Raw genomic sequence first — 20,023 nt, 5'->3', positions numbered from 1 at the left:
GAAGCAAAGGGGGGTAAAAATACCTGAATTTGTCCAATAGAAACTCATTTGCAACTGTTGGACTAATGACTACACCCTAGATAAGCTAGATGCAGGCAAGAGTGTGCAAGGCGGTATTGAATGTGTCACTGTCTGTCAAAGTGTCACTGTCTGTCATCTCACATTTTTCTTTCGACCTGTGTGCACCTACGTTGTAAACTTTAATTCATAGGCTAGGTTGTAGCAACCTCATGATGGGTATAGAGAAAATGTGAGTATCATGTAGTAGCCTAAACCTATCGATGTTACATTGAACTGGGGGCATGGAATATGAATGACAGTCATCCAACATGCTGTAATAGAAATAAGGCCATGCTCATGAGAAAAAAATGTGTCCTCCCTCATCATAAACTGCACTGACCGCCACTGCTTTCCAGTACCTGAAATTAGGCTACTGGCTGCCCTTAAAGCCTGCATGCTAGCTAGCTCGATATTTTAAAGGTACTTTAGCTAAGGTTAGCCAACTACATTGGTCTTATGTCTTGCACCAGAACAGCCAGCTAAAATGACTTGACTGTATGGGATGTAGCTCAGTTGATAGAGCATGGCGTTTGCAACGCCAGGGTTGTGGGTTCGTTTCCCACGGGGGCCAGTATTAAAAAAAACATGTATTCACTAACTGTAAGTCGCTCTGGATAAGAGCGTCTGCTAAATGACTAAAAATGTAAATGTAAAATCTGTATCTGTCCCTAACAAATTTCACACTCAGCTAGTTGCTAGTACTCTAGCTAGCTAGCTAGCTTCCAACCGAACGCACACGTACCTAACGTCAGCTAGCTACTATGGATGAACTGGTGGTGGTGCTGGTACTTACTTATTTCATCAACATTCTTCAAGAAACTCTCAAAATCCTCGAACTCTTTTGTCATGTTGATTTGTTTACCAGTAATCTGCTAAATGAAGATTATGCAATACCAATGAAACAAGCTGTTTCTTTGTTTAGCTAGCTACTGTAGCTACAATAGTTGTGGATGTCAATCTACTCTTCTTCTTGACTTGAGTGTGTAATGTATTCGTAACTATGGTAACGGTCAATCTTTTTTTTTCAAAGTGGGGATTGGATTTCTAAAGGTCACGTGCTCTAAGTAGGGGCGTGTGGTTTCGAAGTGTTCAACGCCCGTGCAGTACCTTATCTACATTTTCTACAAACAAATGTATAAAGGCTTGATACAGTATATTACACCTGTGATAACAGCTCCAGTCCTATAGCAGAGAGTGCTTGCCACTGCCACCCCGCTGAAGAGCATAGCTCACCCTTTTTTCCAGTCCATTCGGTTCATAATGGACCGCTTACAGCAGTATCTGAACACAAAAAAGACCAAGAGTGCCGCCATGAGATTTTCAGGGGTATTGAAAATGTGCACAGTTTACTAAGTGATATCCACCTATTGTACCCTGAATTTTACTATTGCAAGCATGCATTTTTATCATTGTAGCATAAATGCACCATGGTACTGGGTCATTCTATAATTTTAACTGAATAATAACAACTGGAACTGGATTATGCATCACAGCAAAGTAATCAATATGTTTTAAAGACAGATTATCAGTTTACTGAATAGTCCCCCCCAGGTGAGTAATTAGGCCTGATTCTGCTTGGAAGGATTATTTTGAATCTGAGTTACAACTAAAGTAGCAGCAAATTACAACCAACTTGTTCATCATCAATAAACATTGTTTCTATAAAGATGCATAGAGTTGCCTACTGTATAAATCAAATACTGAAACAATAGCACTGATGTGTTCTTATCATGTGTTCTTTCGGCAAGGTCCTTTTCCCTTATTGGTCAGCCCCTGTTATCTTATCTCCTGTTGGTTGTTTACGCCTCCAGTATTAGAGGGTTGATTTCAGGTAAACTCATTTAAAATCAAATCAAATTGTATTGGTCACATACACATATTTAGCAGATGTTATTGCGGGTGTAGCGAAATGCTTGTGTTCCTAGCTCCAACAGTGCAGTAGTATCGAACAATTCACAACAATACGCACAAATCTAAAAGTAAAAGAATGGAATTAAGAAATATATAAATATTAGGACAAGCAAAATCAGAGTGGCATTGACTAGAATACAGTAGAATACAGTATACACATATAAAATGAGTAAAACAGTATGTAAACATTATTAAAGTGGCCAGTGTTCCATTATTAAAGTGACCAGTGATTCCATGTCTATAATAATGGCAGCAGCATCTAAGGTGCAGGGTAGGGTATTGGGTGGAGGCCGGGTAGTGGTGGCTATTTAACAGTCTGATGGCCTTGAGATAGAAGCTGTTTTTCAGTTTCTCGGTTCCAGCTTTGATACACCTGTACTGACCTCGCCTTCTGGATGATAGTGGGGTGAACAGGCCGTGGCTCGTGGTTGATGTCCTTGATGATCTTTTTGGCCTTCCTGTGAAATCGGGTGCTGTAGGTGTCCTTGAGGGCAGGCAGTGTGCCCGCAGTGATGCGTTGGGCAGACCGCACCACCTTCTGGAGAGCCCTGTGGTTGCGGGCGGTGCAGTTGCTGTACCAGGCGGTGATACAGCCCGACAGGATGCTCTCAATGGTGCATCTGTAAAAGTTTGTGAGGGTCTTAGGGGCCAAGCCAAATTTCTTCAGCCTCGTGATGTTGAAGAGGCGCTGTTGCGCCTTCTTCACCACACTGTCTGTGTGGGTGGACCATTTCAGATTGTCAGTGATGTGTACGCAGAGGAACTTGAAGCTTTTCACCTTCTCCACTGTGGTCCTGTCAATGTGGAAGGGGGCGTGCTCCCTCTGCTGTCTCTTGAAGTCCATGATCAGCTCCTCCGTTTTGTTTGGATATCCTGTGAGGATAAATATTTTGATTGGACTACTCAGAATGTGTTATGCATTATGAATATAGTATTCATGGGCCGCGTTATGAAATAAAAACAAATATTTTTAGTAATAATTACAGTGGGGAAAAAAAGTATTTAGTCAGCCACCAATTGTGCAAGTTCTCCCACTTAAAAAGATGAGAGAGGCCTGTAATTTTCATCATAGGGACACGTCAACTATGACAGACAAATTGAGATTTTTTTTTCCAGAAAATCACATTGTAGGAGTTTAAATGAATTTATTTGCAAATTATGGTGGAAAATAAGTATTTGCTCACCTACAAACAAGCAAGATTTCTGGCTCTCACAGACCTGTAACTTCTTCTTTAAGAGGCTCCTCTGTCCTCCACTCGTTACCTGTATTAATGGCACCTGTTTGAACTTGTTATCAGTATAAAAGACACCTGTCCACAACCTCAAACAGTCACACTCCAAACTCCACTATGGCCAAGACCAAAGAGCTGTCAAAGGACACCAGAAACAAAATTGTAGACCTGCATCAGGCTGGGAAGACTGAATCTGCAATAGGTAAGCAGCTTGGTTTGAAGAAATCAACTGTGGGAGCAATTATTAGGAAATGGAAGACATACAAGACCACTGATAATCTCCCTCGATCTGGGGCTCCACGCAAGATCTCACCCCGTGGGGTCAAAATGATCACAAAAATCCCAGAACCACACGGGGGGACCTAGTGAATGACCTGCAGAGAGCTGGGACCAAAGTAACAAAGCCTACCATCAGTAACACACTACGCCGCCAGGGACTCAAATCCTGCAGCACCAGACATGTCCCCCTGCTTAAGCCAGTACATGTCTAGGCCCGTCTGAAGTTTGCTAGAGTGCATTTGGATGATCCAGAAGAGGATTGGGAGAATGTCATATGGTCAGATGAAACCAAAATAGAACTTTTTGGTAAAAACTCAACTCGTCATGTTTGGAGGACAAAGAATGCTGAGTTGCATCCAAAGAACACCATACCTACTGTGAAGCATGGGGGTGGAAACATCATGCTTTGGGGCTGTTTTTCTGCAAAGGGACCAGGACGACTGATCCGTGTAAAGGAAAGAATGAATGGGGCCATGTATCGTGAGATTTTGAGTGAAAACCTCCTTCCATCAGCAAGGGCATTGAAGATGAAATGTGGCTGGGTCTTTCAGCATGACAATGATCCCAAACACACCGCCCGGGCAACGAAGGAGTGGCTTCGTAAGAAGCATTTCAAGGTCCTGGGGCCTCATGTATCAATCTTGCGTACGCACGAAAACACGGCGTACGCCAGCTTTCACGTTCACGGTCAGATGTACTAACAGTGAAATTAACGTAAGAATGTGCGTTCTTCCACGTAAACTTCAGGCCTGGCGTACGTACATTTTTGTGATGTCTGTCCGTTGGCGACTCATAGAGGCAATAAAGTGAAGTGGCAAACATTACACTACGAACTGTTCTATCGCACCTGCCAGATATTGCTTATAATTTGTAATTGATAAATGATTTGCCATATTATTGTCACACGAGTCTTATTAGAATATTCTATTAATTATGCAATTAAGTAAGAACATATATAAAGGATGTGAAAATTGATACAACCCGTCTAGCAATGGCAGCTTTGGCTTTATTAGAAGACATTTTCAATGGACAAATCCGGAGAGAACGAGTTTTTAGGGACCACGGTGATTTTCTGGCCCACGACGATGACTGGCTCATCAGCCGTTTCAGATTTCCAAGGGCTATACTCTTGGAGCTCTGCGCTGAGTTGGGTCCGAATTTGGAAAGAGAGACAGTGAGGAGCCACGCATTACCCGTTCCTTTACAGGTGCTTACTACACTTGGTTTCCTAGCAACCGGTTCTTTCCAAAGAGAACTGGCAGACCGCTCAGGAATAAGCCAGTCGTGTTTGAGCCGTGCAATGCCACCTGTATGGGACGGCATCATCCGCTTGTCTACCAGGTATATAACGTTCCCATACGATGCAGGTGACCAGCCAAACATCAAAGCGCAATTTGCAGCGATAGCCGGTTTTCCTAATGTAATCGGAGTGATCGACTGCACACATATTGCTATAAAGGCGCCATCTGAAGACGATTTTGCATATGTGAATCGGAAACATTTCCATTCAATAAATGTGCAGATTATATGTGATGCACAAATGCGCCTAACAAATATTGTGGCAAGGTGGCCTGGGTCAACCCATGATTCATATATCCTTACAAACAGCATGGTTGGGATGAGACTCCAAGCTGGCAGGGTGCGCGATGGGTGGCTACTTGGTAAGTTATGCATTTAAATGTATGGTTCTATCTAAAAGTAAAATGTTTGTGTCTGTAATTATTATTACTGCCCATCAGGAGACAGTGGTTATCCACTAAAGACGTGGCTGTTAACCCCCCTCACCAACCCACAAACTGACCGAGAGCGCAGATACAATGATGCCCATTCCCGCACTCGGTCAGTTGTGGAGCGGGCGATTGGGCAGCTGAAATGTCGGTGGCGCTGCCTTGACAGGACCGGGGGATGCTGTTATACCGCCCTGACAAGGTTTGCCGCATCATACTGGCCTGTGGAGTGCTGCACAATGTCGCGCACAGGCATGGCATACCCCTTGGTGAGGTGGGGGGCACCGCCAGATGACCCTGACCCAGGACCAGTATATGTGCAGCACAATCAACAAGCCATTCAGGCCCGTCAACGTGTAATTGCGACAATATAAATGGTACTCAGACACAAAGTTCATTTTTTGACCAATTCTTTTAATGAATGGCTTATTTCTGTGAGTGCGTCAGTGACATTTTTTAAGGTGACTGTTCATTTCTTCAATGGCCCTAACAATTTGTTGTTGTGACTCCAGAACAGCATGCGTCAAGACACGGCCAGATGGACGGGCTTCAGCACTGGGGGAACATTAGAGACACGGGAGACGCTGGACTGAATGGGCTCTGGCTGCTCAGGTGGTGCGGACTCTGAGTGCGTGCCAGTGGACGTTCCTGCGGTTCCTAAGTCCAATTAAACACAGGCACATCTTAACAGTAATTTGAGTCTGTTCCTTATTAATGGGTACACGCATTTGCAATAAAAGCAGTGGATACGTGAAATCTCTGGTGTACCTTTTGCTATATTGCATGCATTTTAAAATTAAACGGTGGCTGGCTATGTATATCAAAGTTAAGGAAATAAATCTGAGTCACCTTGCTGGCAGTCCTGTAGTATATCCGAGTCTCCTACATCAGCGGATACGATTCCAGAGATTAACGTGTCTCCTAGAATAGAGGCAACTCTCTGATCAAAGGGTGCAAGTTCATCGGTCCCTGTACCACCGCCTGTTCTGCCCACACTTTGTCGGTGCGCAGCAGTTCTCCGCTTAACTTCCACCTTTATGTCTGACCATTTCTTCTTCAGTTCATTTACGGTGCGACTCTCAGATCCCACCGCGTTGACGGCATCAGACAAACTCGCCCACTCTTTTTCTTTCTTTTGTTATTAATTCCAGAGGACAGATTTCCAAATAAAATATATTTTCTTGTTTCTACCTCTGATAGTAGCACCTCTAATTCGTTTTCAGTGAAATTTCGTTTCTTGCTTGCTTTAGCCATGTTCTTGCAGGTTTCTTTTGCCAAATTGGACTAATTACCATATTTAAATTGATTTAATTGAGGGAGGAGACAGGGTGTGGTGTGGTGCTCGTGCATGTGCGCTCAATTTCGCGTTGATTGGGATGTACAAAGAGAATGTATGTGGAATGCTGCGTACGCAGAGATTCATACATCAGATTTTTTTGGTGCGTACGCACATTTATGGCTTTGTCAATTACGCAATGTTTTAGTATGAATTCAACGCAAGTCTTTGTACATGAGGCCCCTGGAGAATACCTCAAATGTTACTTGGAAGCCAGTCTCCAGATCTCAACCCCATAGAAAATCTTTGGAGGGAGTTGAAAGTCCGTGTTGCCCAGCGACAGCCCCAAAACATCACTGCTCTAGAGGAGATCTGCATGGAGGAATGGGACAAAATACCAGCAACAGTGTGTGAAAACCTTGTGAAGACTTACAGAAAACGTTTGACCTGTGTCATTGCCAACAAAGGGTATATAACAAAGTATTGAGAAACTTTTGTCATTGACCAAATACTTATTTTCCACCATAATTTGCAAATAAATTCATTAAAAATCCTACAATGTGATTTTCTGGATTTATTTTTCTCATTTTGTCTGTCATAGTTGACGTGTACCTATGATGAAAATTACAGGCCTCTCTCATCTTTTTAAGTGGGAGAACTTGCACAATTGGTGGCTGACTAAATACTTTTTTCCCCCACTGTATAAGCAGTTTATAAGAACACCTTATACATTGTTACCAAACCAACATTATAAACTAAATTAAAAGTTCTTATTAATAACCTTTCTTTCATGGCTTAATCACCATTTTATTTTAGTACAAATCCCACAAAAATACGCCTAGTATTAAAAATACCTCAAATGTTACTTGGAAACCACTTTCACTAGCTAGGATCTTGTAATTGGAGGCTGCCACTTGTTAGTCTCTCCTCCCACTCATAACTCCAGCAAGTTTCTATCCAGCCCCCAGACACATGATGCCCACTAGTCCCTTGGTCCTCCCCTGTTGCAAGGAAATCAGCATAATTGCTTTGCCCCTTGTTTTTCCATACATTCCCAAAAATGCCACACCTCTTTCTTAGTCCACATAACCACTGAATAAAGGCCTGTTGATCCCCAATCCCCACCACTTATTTGCAGTGGCGACCCGTCATTCAGGTCAGGCGGGCCAGAGCCCCACTTGTTTTGAGCCCCACCTGTTTAGCAAAAAAATTAATATTATTTTGCATGTTATTTTGCCATTAATACATGTCACATATAAGTTTGCAAACAATATAAAAAAAAGTATAATTGAGTTAATAAAGCCACATACAAACATGGTCTCTTTTTTGAGTAAGGCAGCTCCAAAATGCAGGTGTTTCAGCCATGCTCAGTGCTTTCTGTGGTGGTGGTGGGGCAGCCAGCGGAAAATATGGAGCATAAGGGTTGGTAATGTTCTCTAGTTGTGCTGTGATTGGCTCAGTGTTCTGTCACTCATGGGGACACTACGTCACCGCAAAATCTATGGGTAGAACTCGAAAATTCAAGCCACTTGGGTGCTGCCATAGAGTTACATTAGAAGTGCCCATCCAAGAAGGGTCAAGGTCATTGACCACAGATAAAATGACGTCAAATCACATTATATCTACCGTAGCTTTGATTGGACTGTCAACATCATACTTTCAAAATCTTAGCTAGCAAGCTAGCAGTCATCATCATGAATCAAGTCGACAATCTACTGGCAAATCCTTTTCAATCCTTGTCATATGAAGAGAAATTATAGATAAAAAGTATCAGTGCTCTTTGGCCATTGGACATAAACATTACACAAAAAGTTGGAATCGCAAATTCAACAATGAGTGGTTTGGAAGGAATCAGTGGCTAACTGCAAGCGTTGCAAAGCAATCACTAGCCTACTATTCAGTGGAGTGGCTGTGTGGTCCATGTCTTTGTTTAAGGCTCTCTTTTCCAAGCTTAAAAGGATAAACATTCAACACCATGGGCCATAAAAGGTTGAATACATTGGCCATGCTGTCAATCCACATTCAAAACAACTGGAAACTCAGAACTGGGAAGTCTCAGACTTCAGTGAGTTCAAGACAACTGGGAACTGAGCTCCGACTGGGAAAATACGATCATCCAACTCGAAATTCCAAGTCGGGAACTCGGGCCTGTTTCTAGAGCTCCGACTTGAAGATCACTGACGTCAAGAGTCGACCTATTTTATCCGAGTTCCCAGTTGTCTTGAAAGCACCATAAATCCAGAGAATTGTCTGCTTATATGCCCCCTTTATTTATCCTACGGTTCTGACTTGGTGTACAGGGAGAATACTGTAAGAAAGTCCCATGTTCTGAATTCTGTCGCTGTACATTTCAAAAGTGCTGAACAAATAGTTTGATTGACTACGTCCGTCCTAGCTCGCTCATTAATGTCTTAATCAAAATTACAGATTGCCTCTTATACGCTCGTCGTCCCCTTATTCCATAGTTTGTACATCTCAATTGTCAGTAGAAACCACATTTGTTTAAGCAAGTCAGACATATCAAGGCAGTAAATGAGGCTGAATGACAAGGCTCCGCTGATAGCCAGGTGTAACAGAGGTAAGGACTCACTACATGGTGCTGAAAAGAAAGCTCTGCTGTTGGGACAGCTTTATGTAGGCCCTAACAGTTTGTGGGCACCGTTTGTCACCGTTATAGTGCAATTCATGTATTGTTTAGTGTTGTGTAGTGGCTTTGCTGGCATGCATTTAAAAAAATTGTGGGAGTTTGCCCCACCAAGATTTACATTCTAAAATCGCCACTGCTTATTTGGGACATACATGGACCAGCTCTAACTTGTTTCACATTAGTACGTCGAACTACAGAAAAACAGAAACCAATATGCCATCCTACCTAGGATGGTCCATTCTTAACACTTTATGCTGCTGTCTCCCTTTTCAAATCAAATCAATCAAGTTTGATTTGTCATTTGCTTCGTAAACAACAGGTGTAGACTAACAGTGAAATGCTTACTTACGGGCCCTTCCCAACAATGCAGAGAGAAAAATAGAAAAATTATAGAAAATGAATAAATACACAATGAGTAACGATAACTTGGCTATATACACGGGGTACCAGTACCGAGTAGATGTGCAGAGGTACTAGGTCATTGAGGTAGTAGATAGGTAGGGGTAAATTGACTAGGCAACAGGATAGAGAATAAGCAGTAGCAGCAGCGATTGTGATGAGTCAAAGGAGTTAGTGCAAAAAGGGTCAATGCAGATAGTCCGGGTAGCTATTTGGTTAACTATTTAGCAGTCTTTTGGCTTGGGGGTTGTGGTATCGCGTCGAATGCTGGTGGGTATTGCTGTCGATCAAAGAATCCCCTTAGGCTGTATCGTGTTTTAGAGACTTTTATTAATACCACGAGGTTACAGCATAAGTTCACAGACCCGCGGTGTCCGGAGAACGGCACCTCAGATTGCCATGGCCGCTCTGACTTTCTTCTTCGTTTAACCCCTATTTATAAACAATGAAGCTCCCTCTTCTGGCCAATCACCAGTCTCCCCTGTCTACAACCCACTTCCTGTCTGTTGTACATGACATTATACTAAACATTGCCTTTTGATACTAACATAACCAACATTCCATTTCTTCATGAAAAACATTTAACAAAGACATAATCTTAATACACTACAGGGTTAGAAGCTGTTCAGGGTCATGTTGGTTCCAGACTTGGGATATGTACAGTCGTGGTTAAACGTTTTGAGAATGACACAGGTATTGGTCTTCACAAAGTTTGCTTCTTCAGTGTTATGAGATATTTTTGTCAGATGTTACTATGGTATACTGAAATATAATTACAAGAATTCCATAAGTGTCAAATGCTTTTATTGACAATTACATTAAGTTTATGCAAAGAGTCAATATTTGCAGTGTTGACCCTTCTTTTTCAAGACCTCTGCAATCCACCCTGGCATGCTGTCAATGAACTTCTGGGCCAAATCCTGACTGATGGAAGCCCATTCTTGCATAATCAATGCTTGGAGTTTGTCAGAATTTGTGGGGTTTTGTTTGTCCACCCGCCTCTTGAGGATCGACCACAAGTTCTCAATGGGATTAAGGTCTGGGGAGTTTCCTGGCCATGGACACAAAATGTCGACGTTTTGTTACCCGAGCCATTTAGTTATGGCAAGGTGCTCCATCATGCTGGAAAAGGCATTGGTCGTCACCAAACTGTTCTTGGATGGTTGGGAGAAGTTGCTCTCGGAGGATGTGTTGGTACCATTCTTTATTCATGGCTGTGTTATTAGGCAAAATTGTGAGTGAGCCCACTCCCTTGGCTGAGAAGCAACCCCACACATGAATGGTCTCCTGTAGCTCAGTTGGTAGAGCATGGCGCTTGCAACGCCAGGGTTGTGGGTTCGTTTCCCACGGAGGGGCAGTATGAAAATGTATGCACTCACTAACTGTAAGTCGCTCTGGATAAGAGCGTCTGCTAAATGAATTAAATGTCTCAGGATGCTTTACTGTTGGCATGACACAGGACTGATGGTAGCGCTCACCTTGTCTTCTCCAGACAAGGTGTTTTCCGGATGCCCCAAACAAACGGAAAGGGGATTCATCAGAGAAAATGACTTTACCCCAGTCCTCAGCAGTCCAATCCCTGTATCTTTTGCAGAATATCAGTCTGTCCCTGATGTTTTTCCTGGAGAGAAGTGGCTTCTTTGCTGCCCTTCTTGACACCAGGCCATCCTCCAAAAGTATTCGCCTCACTGTGCGTGCAGATGCACTCACACCTGCCTGATGCCATTCCTGAGCAAGCTCTGCACTGGTGGTGCCCCGATCCCGCAGCTGAATCAACTTTAGGAGACTGGTGCTTGCTGGACTTTCTTGGGCGCCCTGAAGCCTTCTTCACAACAATTGAACCTCTCTCCTTGAAGTTCTTGATGATCTGATAAATGGTCATTTTAGGTGCAATCTTACTAGCAGCAATATCCTTGCCTGTGAAGCTCTTTTTGTGCAAAGCAATGATGACGGCACATGTTTCCTTGCAGGTAACCATGGTTAACAGAGGAAGAACAATGATTTCAAGCACCACCCTCCTTTTAAAGCTTCCAGTCTGTTATTCTAACTCAATCAGCATGACAGAGTGATCTCCAGCCTTGTCCTCGTCAACACTCTCACCTGTGTTAACAAGAGAATCACTGACATGATGGCAGCTGGTCCTTTTGTGGCAGTGCTGAAATGCAGTGGAAATGTTTTTTGGGGATTAAGTTCATTTTCATGGCAAAGAGGGACTTTGCAATTAATTGCAATTCATCTGATCACTCTTCATGACATTCTGGAGTACATGCAAATTGCCATCATCAAAACTGAGGCAGCAGACTTAGCGAAAATTAGTATTTGTGTCATTCTCAAAACTTTTCACCACGACTGTACGTACGGTCACTGTGGGGACGACGTCATCGATGCACTTATTGATGAAGCTGGTGACTGAGGTGGTATACTCCTCAACGCCAGCCGACAAGTGTCAGAGCTGGTGTAATAGGATTCAATCTTAGTCCTATATTGACGCTTTGCCTGGTTGATAGCTCGTCGGAGATAGGAGTGGGATTTCTTATAAGCGTCCGGATTAGTGCCCTATCAAATAAAATAAAAACATTATTTGTCACATGCGCGGAATACAACAGGTGTAGACCTTACTGTGAAATGCTTACTTATACAGCTCATTGAGTGCGGTCTTAGTACCAGCTTCGGTTACTAGTGGAAAAATTATTGGTAAATAGTATGGTCTGCAGTTTATCATGAGGTATTCTTACAAAAAACTTGAGACTTCCTTAACATTAGAGATCGCGCAGCAGCTATTGTTAACAAAGAGACACAAACGTATTGATTATCCCCCATTGTATGTTTGAAGGCGGATAATGCAAACGGAGTTGGAGAGGCAGCAGCAGAGGCGTCCAGGATAGCCTACATCCTCAACATCATTGGGATTGTGTTGGGCACCATTATTATTGCACAAAAACTCACCGCAACATGAAAAAGGAGTGTATGTTTTTGTACCATCTTTTGCCCATTTTATTCCTAGGGCTGCAAATGTTTGACCAGCTGTGCCCCTAACCGAGCCCCAGTGTAAACAAATGCCCTGCAAGCAATTAACAGACCAGCGCTTGTGCTCCATTCTCAGTGTGTTCTTATCATGATACTGTATTTTCTTTTGACAAGACCCAATTGTCATCCCTGCCTCGCGGGGCGGGCGGGTTTAAGGTCATGAAATATTGTGTGGGTGAAGGGCGGATGGGTGGAGGATGGGTTGAATAAAGAGAAAACACTGCATTAAAATGTATGTTTCTTGTGCAATTCATATTTATAGGCTACATTGAGGTTTTTATTTTATTATTTTTATCTGGCATTAGTGAGTAAGCCTAAGCTTTAGGGCCTAACTGTACGCGCACCAAATAAATGAATAAATGTTGAAGAACAATGGCATTGTTCAAGAGAGAAAAAAGGGAACTGTACAGCACATTTTCTATATTCGCAGGTTAGGGTCGGGTGTGACCCTGAGATTTTAACTTTGTCACATATAGTTGGGCGGTTACTGACGGCTTATTAGCAATTGCGGGTGGTTGCTGGAGAACAAACAGCTGAACCGCACATCACTAGTACTCAGGCTAAATTATGGTAAAACATTAATTATTTTCTGTTCTCATTATTACTCCATAATAAAGGTACTTGTCTACACCATTGTAGTCTCTTGATGAAGCCGCTATGCCTCAGCAGTATCTTCAGCAAACACTAGAGGGTGACATTTACTGATTGGCCCAAACCATGTTGGCAATCATCTAACAATGCACTGTATTGTGAATCAGAGTCACTGTTGCACACACACAAAAAAAACGTTGCTCGGTTATATAACCCACGTTTTGGTTTTAATTGAATTAGACCAGTGGTTCCCAACCTTTTTCAGTTACTGTACCACCAGCTGAGGGGGTACAACCCCCTCATGTGCACTTTACCAGTAACCCTATGAGCTCATGAGTCTTCTCAAGTTCCCCTTGTGGGTAGGCCAAGTACCCTCAAGGGTCCTAGTACCCCGGTTGGGAACCACTGAACACTTTTGTTTGATAGTGTAATATCTTTCCTTAGATGTTAATCCACGTTGGGGATAATTTATATAAAATGAATAGATTAATACATCACAAAAACAATATATTTTTGAAGAATTGTATTGGTGCATTTGCAGTACCTGCTTGTGCAGCAGTTCTTCCTACATCTCATGCTAGGTTGGAGTGAGTAGAGTGACTTGAAACAGCCTGAAAGCTTTCCTGTAACGCAGTTGGAATGTTAATGAGAACCAGACAAGCCCAAAACGATGCATGTGTGGGTTGTTCATAGTCCTCATCAGCACGCAACTCCAGTACTGAAGACACTCACCAAGGAACACTGAACACTGTCTTTCACTGCAGCAGATAAAGATTTTTGTTTGTAAGAGCAACTGTAGCCTACAACAGCCTTCATTAGTTATTCCATCTGATGAGAGCCATACCTGGGTTCAACTAGTATTTGGTTTCTTTCGAACACTTTAGCTGCACTTTATTGAGCTTGCCTGGCATAATGGGACCAATGGAATAGTCCCAAAACTGCAAACTCCACCCTTGTGGCACTTCAGTCAGGCTCAAACAAATGTTCAAAGTATTTGAAAGATTTGAAATACTATTTGAATCCGGGTCTAATGAGAGCCAAAAGAGAAAAATAGTAAATTATTACATACTGAACTACCTGGGATGGTCCATTTTCAACACTTTATGCTGCTGTCTCCCAATTGGAATTGCTGCAATAGTTTGCTCATGCAGGGTAAGATATCCAAAATTCAGACTCAATCCAATATTCAGCAATTATAAAGGTATTTACAAACGCATCTGCTGATTAACAATTGAATAGCTTGTGTGATTTTTGAAGTGGATTCTATGGTTAACTAAGTGAAAGTGGGATAATACATTGATTATCCCCCATTGTGTGTTTGAAGGCGGATAATGCAAACACAGTTGGAGAGGCAACAGCGGCAGCAGAGGCTATCAGGATAGCCAAGATCCTCAACATCGTTGGACTTGTCGTTGGGATTGTGTTGCCCTTCATTATTGTTGCACTGCAACTCACTGGTGGCGCGTGAAAAAGGAGGATTTGTTTTTGTACCATCTTTTGCCCTTTGCATTCCTTTTTACGACTTCATACAGCACACCAGCCCAAACCTGCCCTGATGAGGACCAGCTGTGCCCCTAACTGAGCCCCAGTGTAAACAAACGCCCTGCAAGCAATTAACTGACCAGTTCTTGTGCTCCATACTCAGAGACAACTAGGTAGAACTTGACTTAGGATGTTGCAGTTGCTGGTTTGAGAAAATATATGAAGCTTCCTGACTGTCAAATGTAATAATAAACATATGAATCCACCACAATTCATGGTCTTTGTTTATTTATTTCCAAGCACATTTGAGACATAGAAATGTTGATACAAGCAATACAGGCATAACGGTTTACATCAAAAGTGCATTGCAAAAAGTTTATAAATCAGTCTTAGATTTGTTTAAAGGTTTTAAGACTTATCTCTACTCCTGTGTCAATACTGTGTAGACCAATTTTCTAAAACTCAAAACCTCCACTGCTATGTAGCACAATCTGGAGTCTGTGTTTCAGCCCAACAGCAGCCCCTGCCATTTAAGCAGGGTGGTGGAGCTGAAAAAATGAAACCACTCTTAAATTCATACACTTATCTATGGATGCACAGATTATCAAAAAGATTGATATGATAGTTTTAAACATACGTATTTCTTTAAGTTATACAATTATTGTTAACAAAAACTAAGATGACACAAAAAGCATAAACATGGAGCAATGCCACCTATATTTTAGATTATGATAGAGTAATGCAGTTGCACTAAGTTCATAAGGCATTTCTAAGTTAGAGTCCTCAAGAACCAATGGTTATTCATTGATATGACCATTGAACAGCAGGAAATATCACAGATTGTGTCTGTAACTGACAACAGCATCCTAAAAATAGTCTCAACACAAATAGGCCTCCACACACACATAGGGTTGAGGGACACCTCCTGCGCCCCCCTCCCAGCATTCTAGTCCCAGTAGGCGAACCTGGTTGCAGTGATATCAGTCTGATGTCTTTTGTGACGTCATGGTCAGGTTGTATACAGATTGTAAAAGGATATGTGTGCGTGTGCATGAAGAACCTCTCTGTCACACTTCCAAGGAAAAAGTTTTGGTCTTTCATCAGTTGCCAGTCCATACATAACTGTGTTTTTTCTAAGGAGAGCAGCCATCATGAATTGTACTCAGTACTGTATGTGAGGGGGCTCTCAACCTTTTCCGTTCCGACGCTTACTAAAACGCTTTCCAAAAATCCGGGGACCCCTACATCATGTCTTGCCATAGATCACTGAGCTAGATCACTATTTTCTTCCTGGGCTTTGTGACGCACTTCCATGTTTCGGAGCCCCAAGCTCTTCTCTCTCAACAGCCTTTCGACATGGAGGAACACCGACGCCTCCCTGTGCTTCTGCAGAAGTCCCTCCACCTCCTGCTCAAGGAAAATACATGAAACAGACATGGAACATTGTAATTGCCAAAGATTCACTGACTGTGGCTAACGCATGCGTGACAGTTGTTTTCCATCACCATCGCATGGAATGCTCTAGAAATAAACTCGGTATCACTTTATTTGGAAAGGCCACAATAGATGGTTTATTTATTATTTCTAGCTATCATAATCATTGAGGTAAAACACCAGCAAGACATTGCAATAATGTCGATCCCCCGGAGAGGAAGTACTTACCTCCTGTGAAAGGAGCCCCCGACTGGGCCTCTGAAGCCTCTCCAGCAGGGAGGTGGGGTGGGAGGAGGAGGGATGGGAGTCCCATGGCATGGAGCTCTGTGGAGCAGCATCCTCCCTACCCATTGAGGAACTCCCTAGTCTGGCCTGGAATAGCTCACCCAGACATGCTTGCAGCAGCTAAGAAAGAAAAACAGTAACATATTACTAAAGTCTAACGTTATAATGCTTTATAACTTCTTATAAGCACAAATTTGTCTTTAAAAAAGTATTATAACTTGTGGTGTCACTTTACTTGACACACCTACTTATGAAGACTTAGATCGCCTTATAAATATATTCATACTGTAGGACCTTATAGATAAAGTCATAGAGCATTATGAAACTATAATAAATCTAATTGTCTTGAGTGTGTATGATCCCTTTATAATGTCTTATAATAACCTTATAATGATCATAACATATTATAAGCCTTGTTATAATACACTGCTCAAAAAAATAAAGGGAACACTTAAACAACACAATGTAACTCCAAGTCAATCACACTTCTGTGAAATCAAACTGTCCACTTAGGAAGCAACACTGATTTCACAAGCTGTTGTGCAAATGGAATAGACAACAGGTGGAAATTATAGGCAATTAGCAAGACACCCCCAATAAAGGACTGGTTTTGCAGTTGGTGACCACAGACCACTTCTCAGTTCCTATGCTTCCTGGCTGATGTTTTGGTCACTTTTGAATGCTGGCGGTGCTTTCACTCTAGGGGTAGCATGAGACGGAGTCTACAACCCACACAAGAGGCTCAGGTAGTGCAGCTCATCCAGGATGGCACATAAATGCGAGCTGTGGGAAGAAGGTTTGCTGTGTCTGTCAGCGTAGTGTCCAGAGCATGGAGGCGCTACCAGGAGACAGGCCAGTACATCAGGAGACGTGGAGGAGGCCGTAGGAGGGCAACAACCCAGCAGCAGGACTGCTACCTCCGCCTTTGTGCAAGGAGGAGCAGGAGGAGCACTGCCAGAGCCCTGCAAAATGACCTCCAGCAGGCCACAAATGTGCATGTGTCTGCTCAAACGGTCAGAAACAGACTCCATGAGGGTGGTATGAGGGCCCGACGTCCACAGGTGGGGGTTGTGCTTACAGCCCAACACCGTGCAGGACGTTTGGCATTTGCCAGAGAACACCAAGATTGGCAAATTCGCCACTGGCGCCCTGTGCTCTTCACAGATGAAAGCAGGTTCACACTGAGCACGTGACAGACGTGACAGAGTCTGAAGACGCCGTGGAGAACGTTCTGCTGCCTGCAACATCCTCCAGCATGACCGGTTTGGCGGTGGGTCAGTCATGGTGTGGGGTGGCATTTCTTTGGGGGGCCGCACAGCCCTCCATGTGCTCGCCAGAGGTAGCCTGACTGCCATTAGGTACCAAGATGAGATCCTCAGACCCCTTGTGAGACCATAGGCTGGTGCGGTTGGCCCTGGGTTCCTCCTAATGCAAGACAATGCTAGACCTCATGTGGCTGGAGTGTGTCAGCAGTTCCTGCAAGAGGAAGGCATTGATGCTATGGACTGGCCCGCCCATTCCCCAGACCTGAATCCAATTGAGCACATCTGGGACATCATGTCTCGCTCCATCCACCAACGCCACGTTGCACCACAGACTGTCCAGGAGTTGGCAGATGCTTTAGTCCAGGTCTGGGAGGAGATCCCTCAGGAGACCATCCGCCACCTCATCAGGAGCATGCCCAGGCGTTGTAGGGAGGTCATACAGGCACGTGGAGGCCACACACACTACTGAGCCTCATTTTGACTTGTTTTAAGGACATTACATCAAAGTTGGATCAGCCTGTAGTGTGGTTTTCCACTTTAATTTTGAGGGTGACATGGGTTGATACATTTGATTTCCATTGATAATTTTTGTGTGATTTTGTTGTCAGCACATTCAACTATGTAAAGAAAAAAGTATTTAATAAGATTATTTCATTAATTCAGATCTAGGATGTGTTATTTTAGTGTTCCCTTAATTTTTTTGAGCAGTGTAGAATGAGGAATTGGCTTGCTCCTGTGGCAGTCGGTGACGTTTAAGATGAGGGAGGATGATAATTTTTTTAATGCGCATGGTCTTATTTCTATTACAGCATAATGGATGACTGTCATTCATATTCCATTCACCCAGCTCAATGTAACATTGATAGGTTTAGGCTACTACATGATACTACAATTTTCCCTATACCCATCATGAGGTTGCTACAACCTAGCCTGTGAATTAAAGTTTACAACGTAGGTGCAGAGGTTGAGAGAAATTTGAGTAATCAAGGGTGACAGACATTGACACATTCAATACCGCCTTGCACACTCTTGCCGGCATCTAGCTGATCTAGGGTGTAATTATTAGTCCAACAGTTGCAAACAAGAGTTTCTATTGGACAAATTCACGTATGTTTATCCCCGTTTCGTTTAAGAAACGTTTTTCAACAGAATCGGTGGAATGAATACACCCTTGATCACAGTTCACTTTCATAGCAGCCACCAGAGGTGGGTAGAGTAGCCAAAAATTGTACTCAAGTAAAAGTACTGTTACTTCAGAATAATATGACTCAAGTAAAAGTAAAAAGTAGTCATCCAAATAATTACTTGAGTAAGAGTAAAAAAGTACTTGGTGAAAAAACTACTCAAGTACTGAGTAACTGTTGAGTAACGTCTGATTTATTTTTTAACACAAGACAACAATCAGACAGACAAAAATACAAAATAATCATCTTTAATGAATTACAAAATAGCTTAAATTAAAATAATTCAGGTAAATTCAAGTATAAAAAAATAACAGATAAAAAATAAATAAGCACAAGTAACACAAATTTCCAAACCTTTATACTTTTTTTACCAGGCAGAACTAGAACGAGGCAGCCCATAAACTCTCATAAACTGTGTGTGTCTCCACAGTGACAGAACAACAGAAGGAAACACACAAACATTTCATACCAGGCATGCTGAACAGAAAACTGCACACCAGAAGGAAGCGGTCAACGTAAAATAATCAATAGGTGTTGATTAGGCCTACTCAGTACCTTTGTATTGCATGGCAAGCAACAGCCCTTTTTCTGTGTGCCTAGAAATGAATACTCTGATCTGTGATTAGGCCACACTGCACATCTCACCGAGCAGAGGAAAAGAGCAGCAGTCCATGATAGATGGCCAAATAAAACAATATTGCAGGCCTAGTATCCCAGAACACAAATTAAGCTGAATGCATGTTCTCTAAAAGGCATTAGAGGAGAGTGATGTAGTTGTAGATCGGGCATTATGTTTACTTCCAGTTCCAATATCTAACAAGAAAAGTCAGCAAAAAAAAGTCACACTAACTATATTGCCACCCTGTGGTTTGTCACTGACACACTATAATCCTAAATGACAGTAACATTATACAGAGTTATATAGGTCAATGTCTACTGGTTCACATTTGAATTGATAAACAAGTATATTTACCAGCATTTAAGATGTTCTCCTCTGTGGTCCAGGATGTTCTGAATGTTGGTAGGAGTATTGCTGCTGCAATCAGCTCAGGCTCTTTCATGACGTCTCCAAAACGTTTCTGGATCCCTTGCTGCAGGGCGTGAACAAGAGGTGTACACATTTTGCAAGTTGACTCCAACTTCTTCAGCTTGTCCCGCAACTGGTAAAGTGTTGGCAGCAGGAGGCCCATATGCACAGATGATTCCCCTTGGAGGATATTAAGG

At 42.6% G+C, this 20,023-nt stretch overlaps 2 protein-coding genes and 1 long non-coding RNA gene across 4 annotated transcripts in view; 1 reads left to right on the top strand and 2 right to left on the bottom strand.

Moving 5' to 3' along the window:
* Positions 1-1,042, bottom strand: part of ttc12 (tetratricopeptide repeat domain 12) — a 35,403-nt gene extending 34,361 nt beyond the window's left edge. For both annotated transcript variants that reach the window (XM_041873770.1, XM_041873774.1), the window contains exon 1: positions 854-1,042. In XM_041873770.1, coding sequence (XP_041729704.1) covers positions 854-908 — 55 coding nt within the window. In that variant the 5' untranslated portion in view covers positions 909-1,042. The remainder of the gene's footprint in view (positions 1-853) is intronic.
* Positions 1,043-4,107: 3,065 nt separating this feature from the next.
* Positions 4,108-5,295, top strand: LOC121557762. Its single transcript, XR_005998401.2, has 2 exons — positions 4,108-5,143; positions 5,222-5,295. It is a non-coding gene; the product is annotated as an uncharacterized LOC121557762 (long non-coding RNA).
* Positions 5,296-14,902: 9,607 nt separating this feature from the next.
* si:dkey-103g5.4 overlaps positions 14,903-20,023 on the bottom strand; it is a 29,467-nt gene continuing 24,346 nt past the window's right edge. Inside the window, exons 12-13 of the mRNA XM_041873779.2 lie at positions 16,294-16,470; positions 14,903-16,038 (exon numbers count right to left, since the gene is read on the bottom strand). Of these exons, the coding sequence (XP_041729713.2) occupies positions 15,895-16,038; positions 16,294-16,470 (321 nt within the window). The 3' untranslated portion in view covers positions 14,903-15,894. The remainder of the gene's footprint in view (positions 16,039-16,293; positions 16,471-20,023) is intronic.

Source organism: Coregonus clupeaformis, chromosome 5 (genome assembly GCF_020615455.1).
Source record: "Coregonus clupeaformis isolate EN_2021a chromosome 5, ASM2061545v1, whole genome shotgun sequence".
NCBI classification, from domain to species: domain Eukaryota; kingdom Metazoa; phylum Chordata; class Actinopteri; order Salmoniformes; family Salmonidae; genus Coregonus; species Coregonus clupeaformis.
Note: the sequence above shows the minus strand (reverse complement) of the source record. Positions and strands in the feature narration are given on the sequence as shown.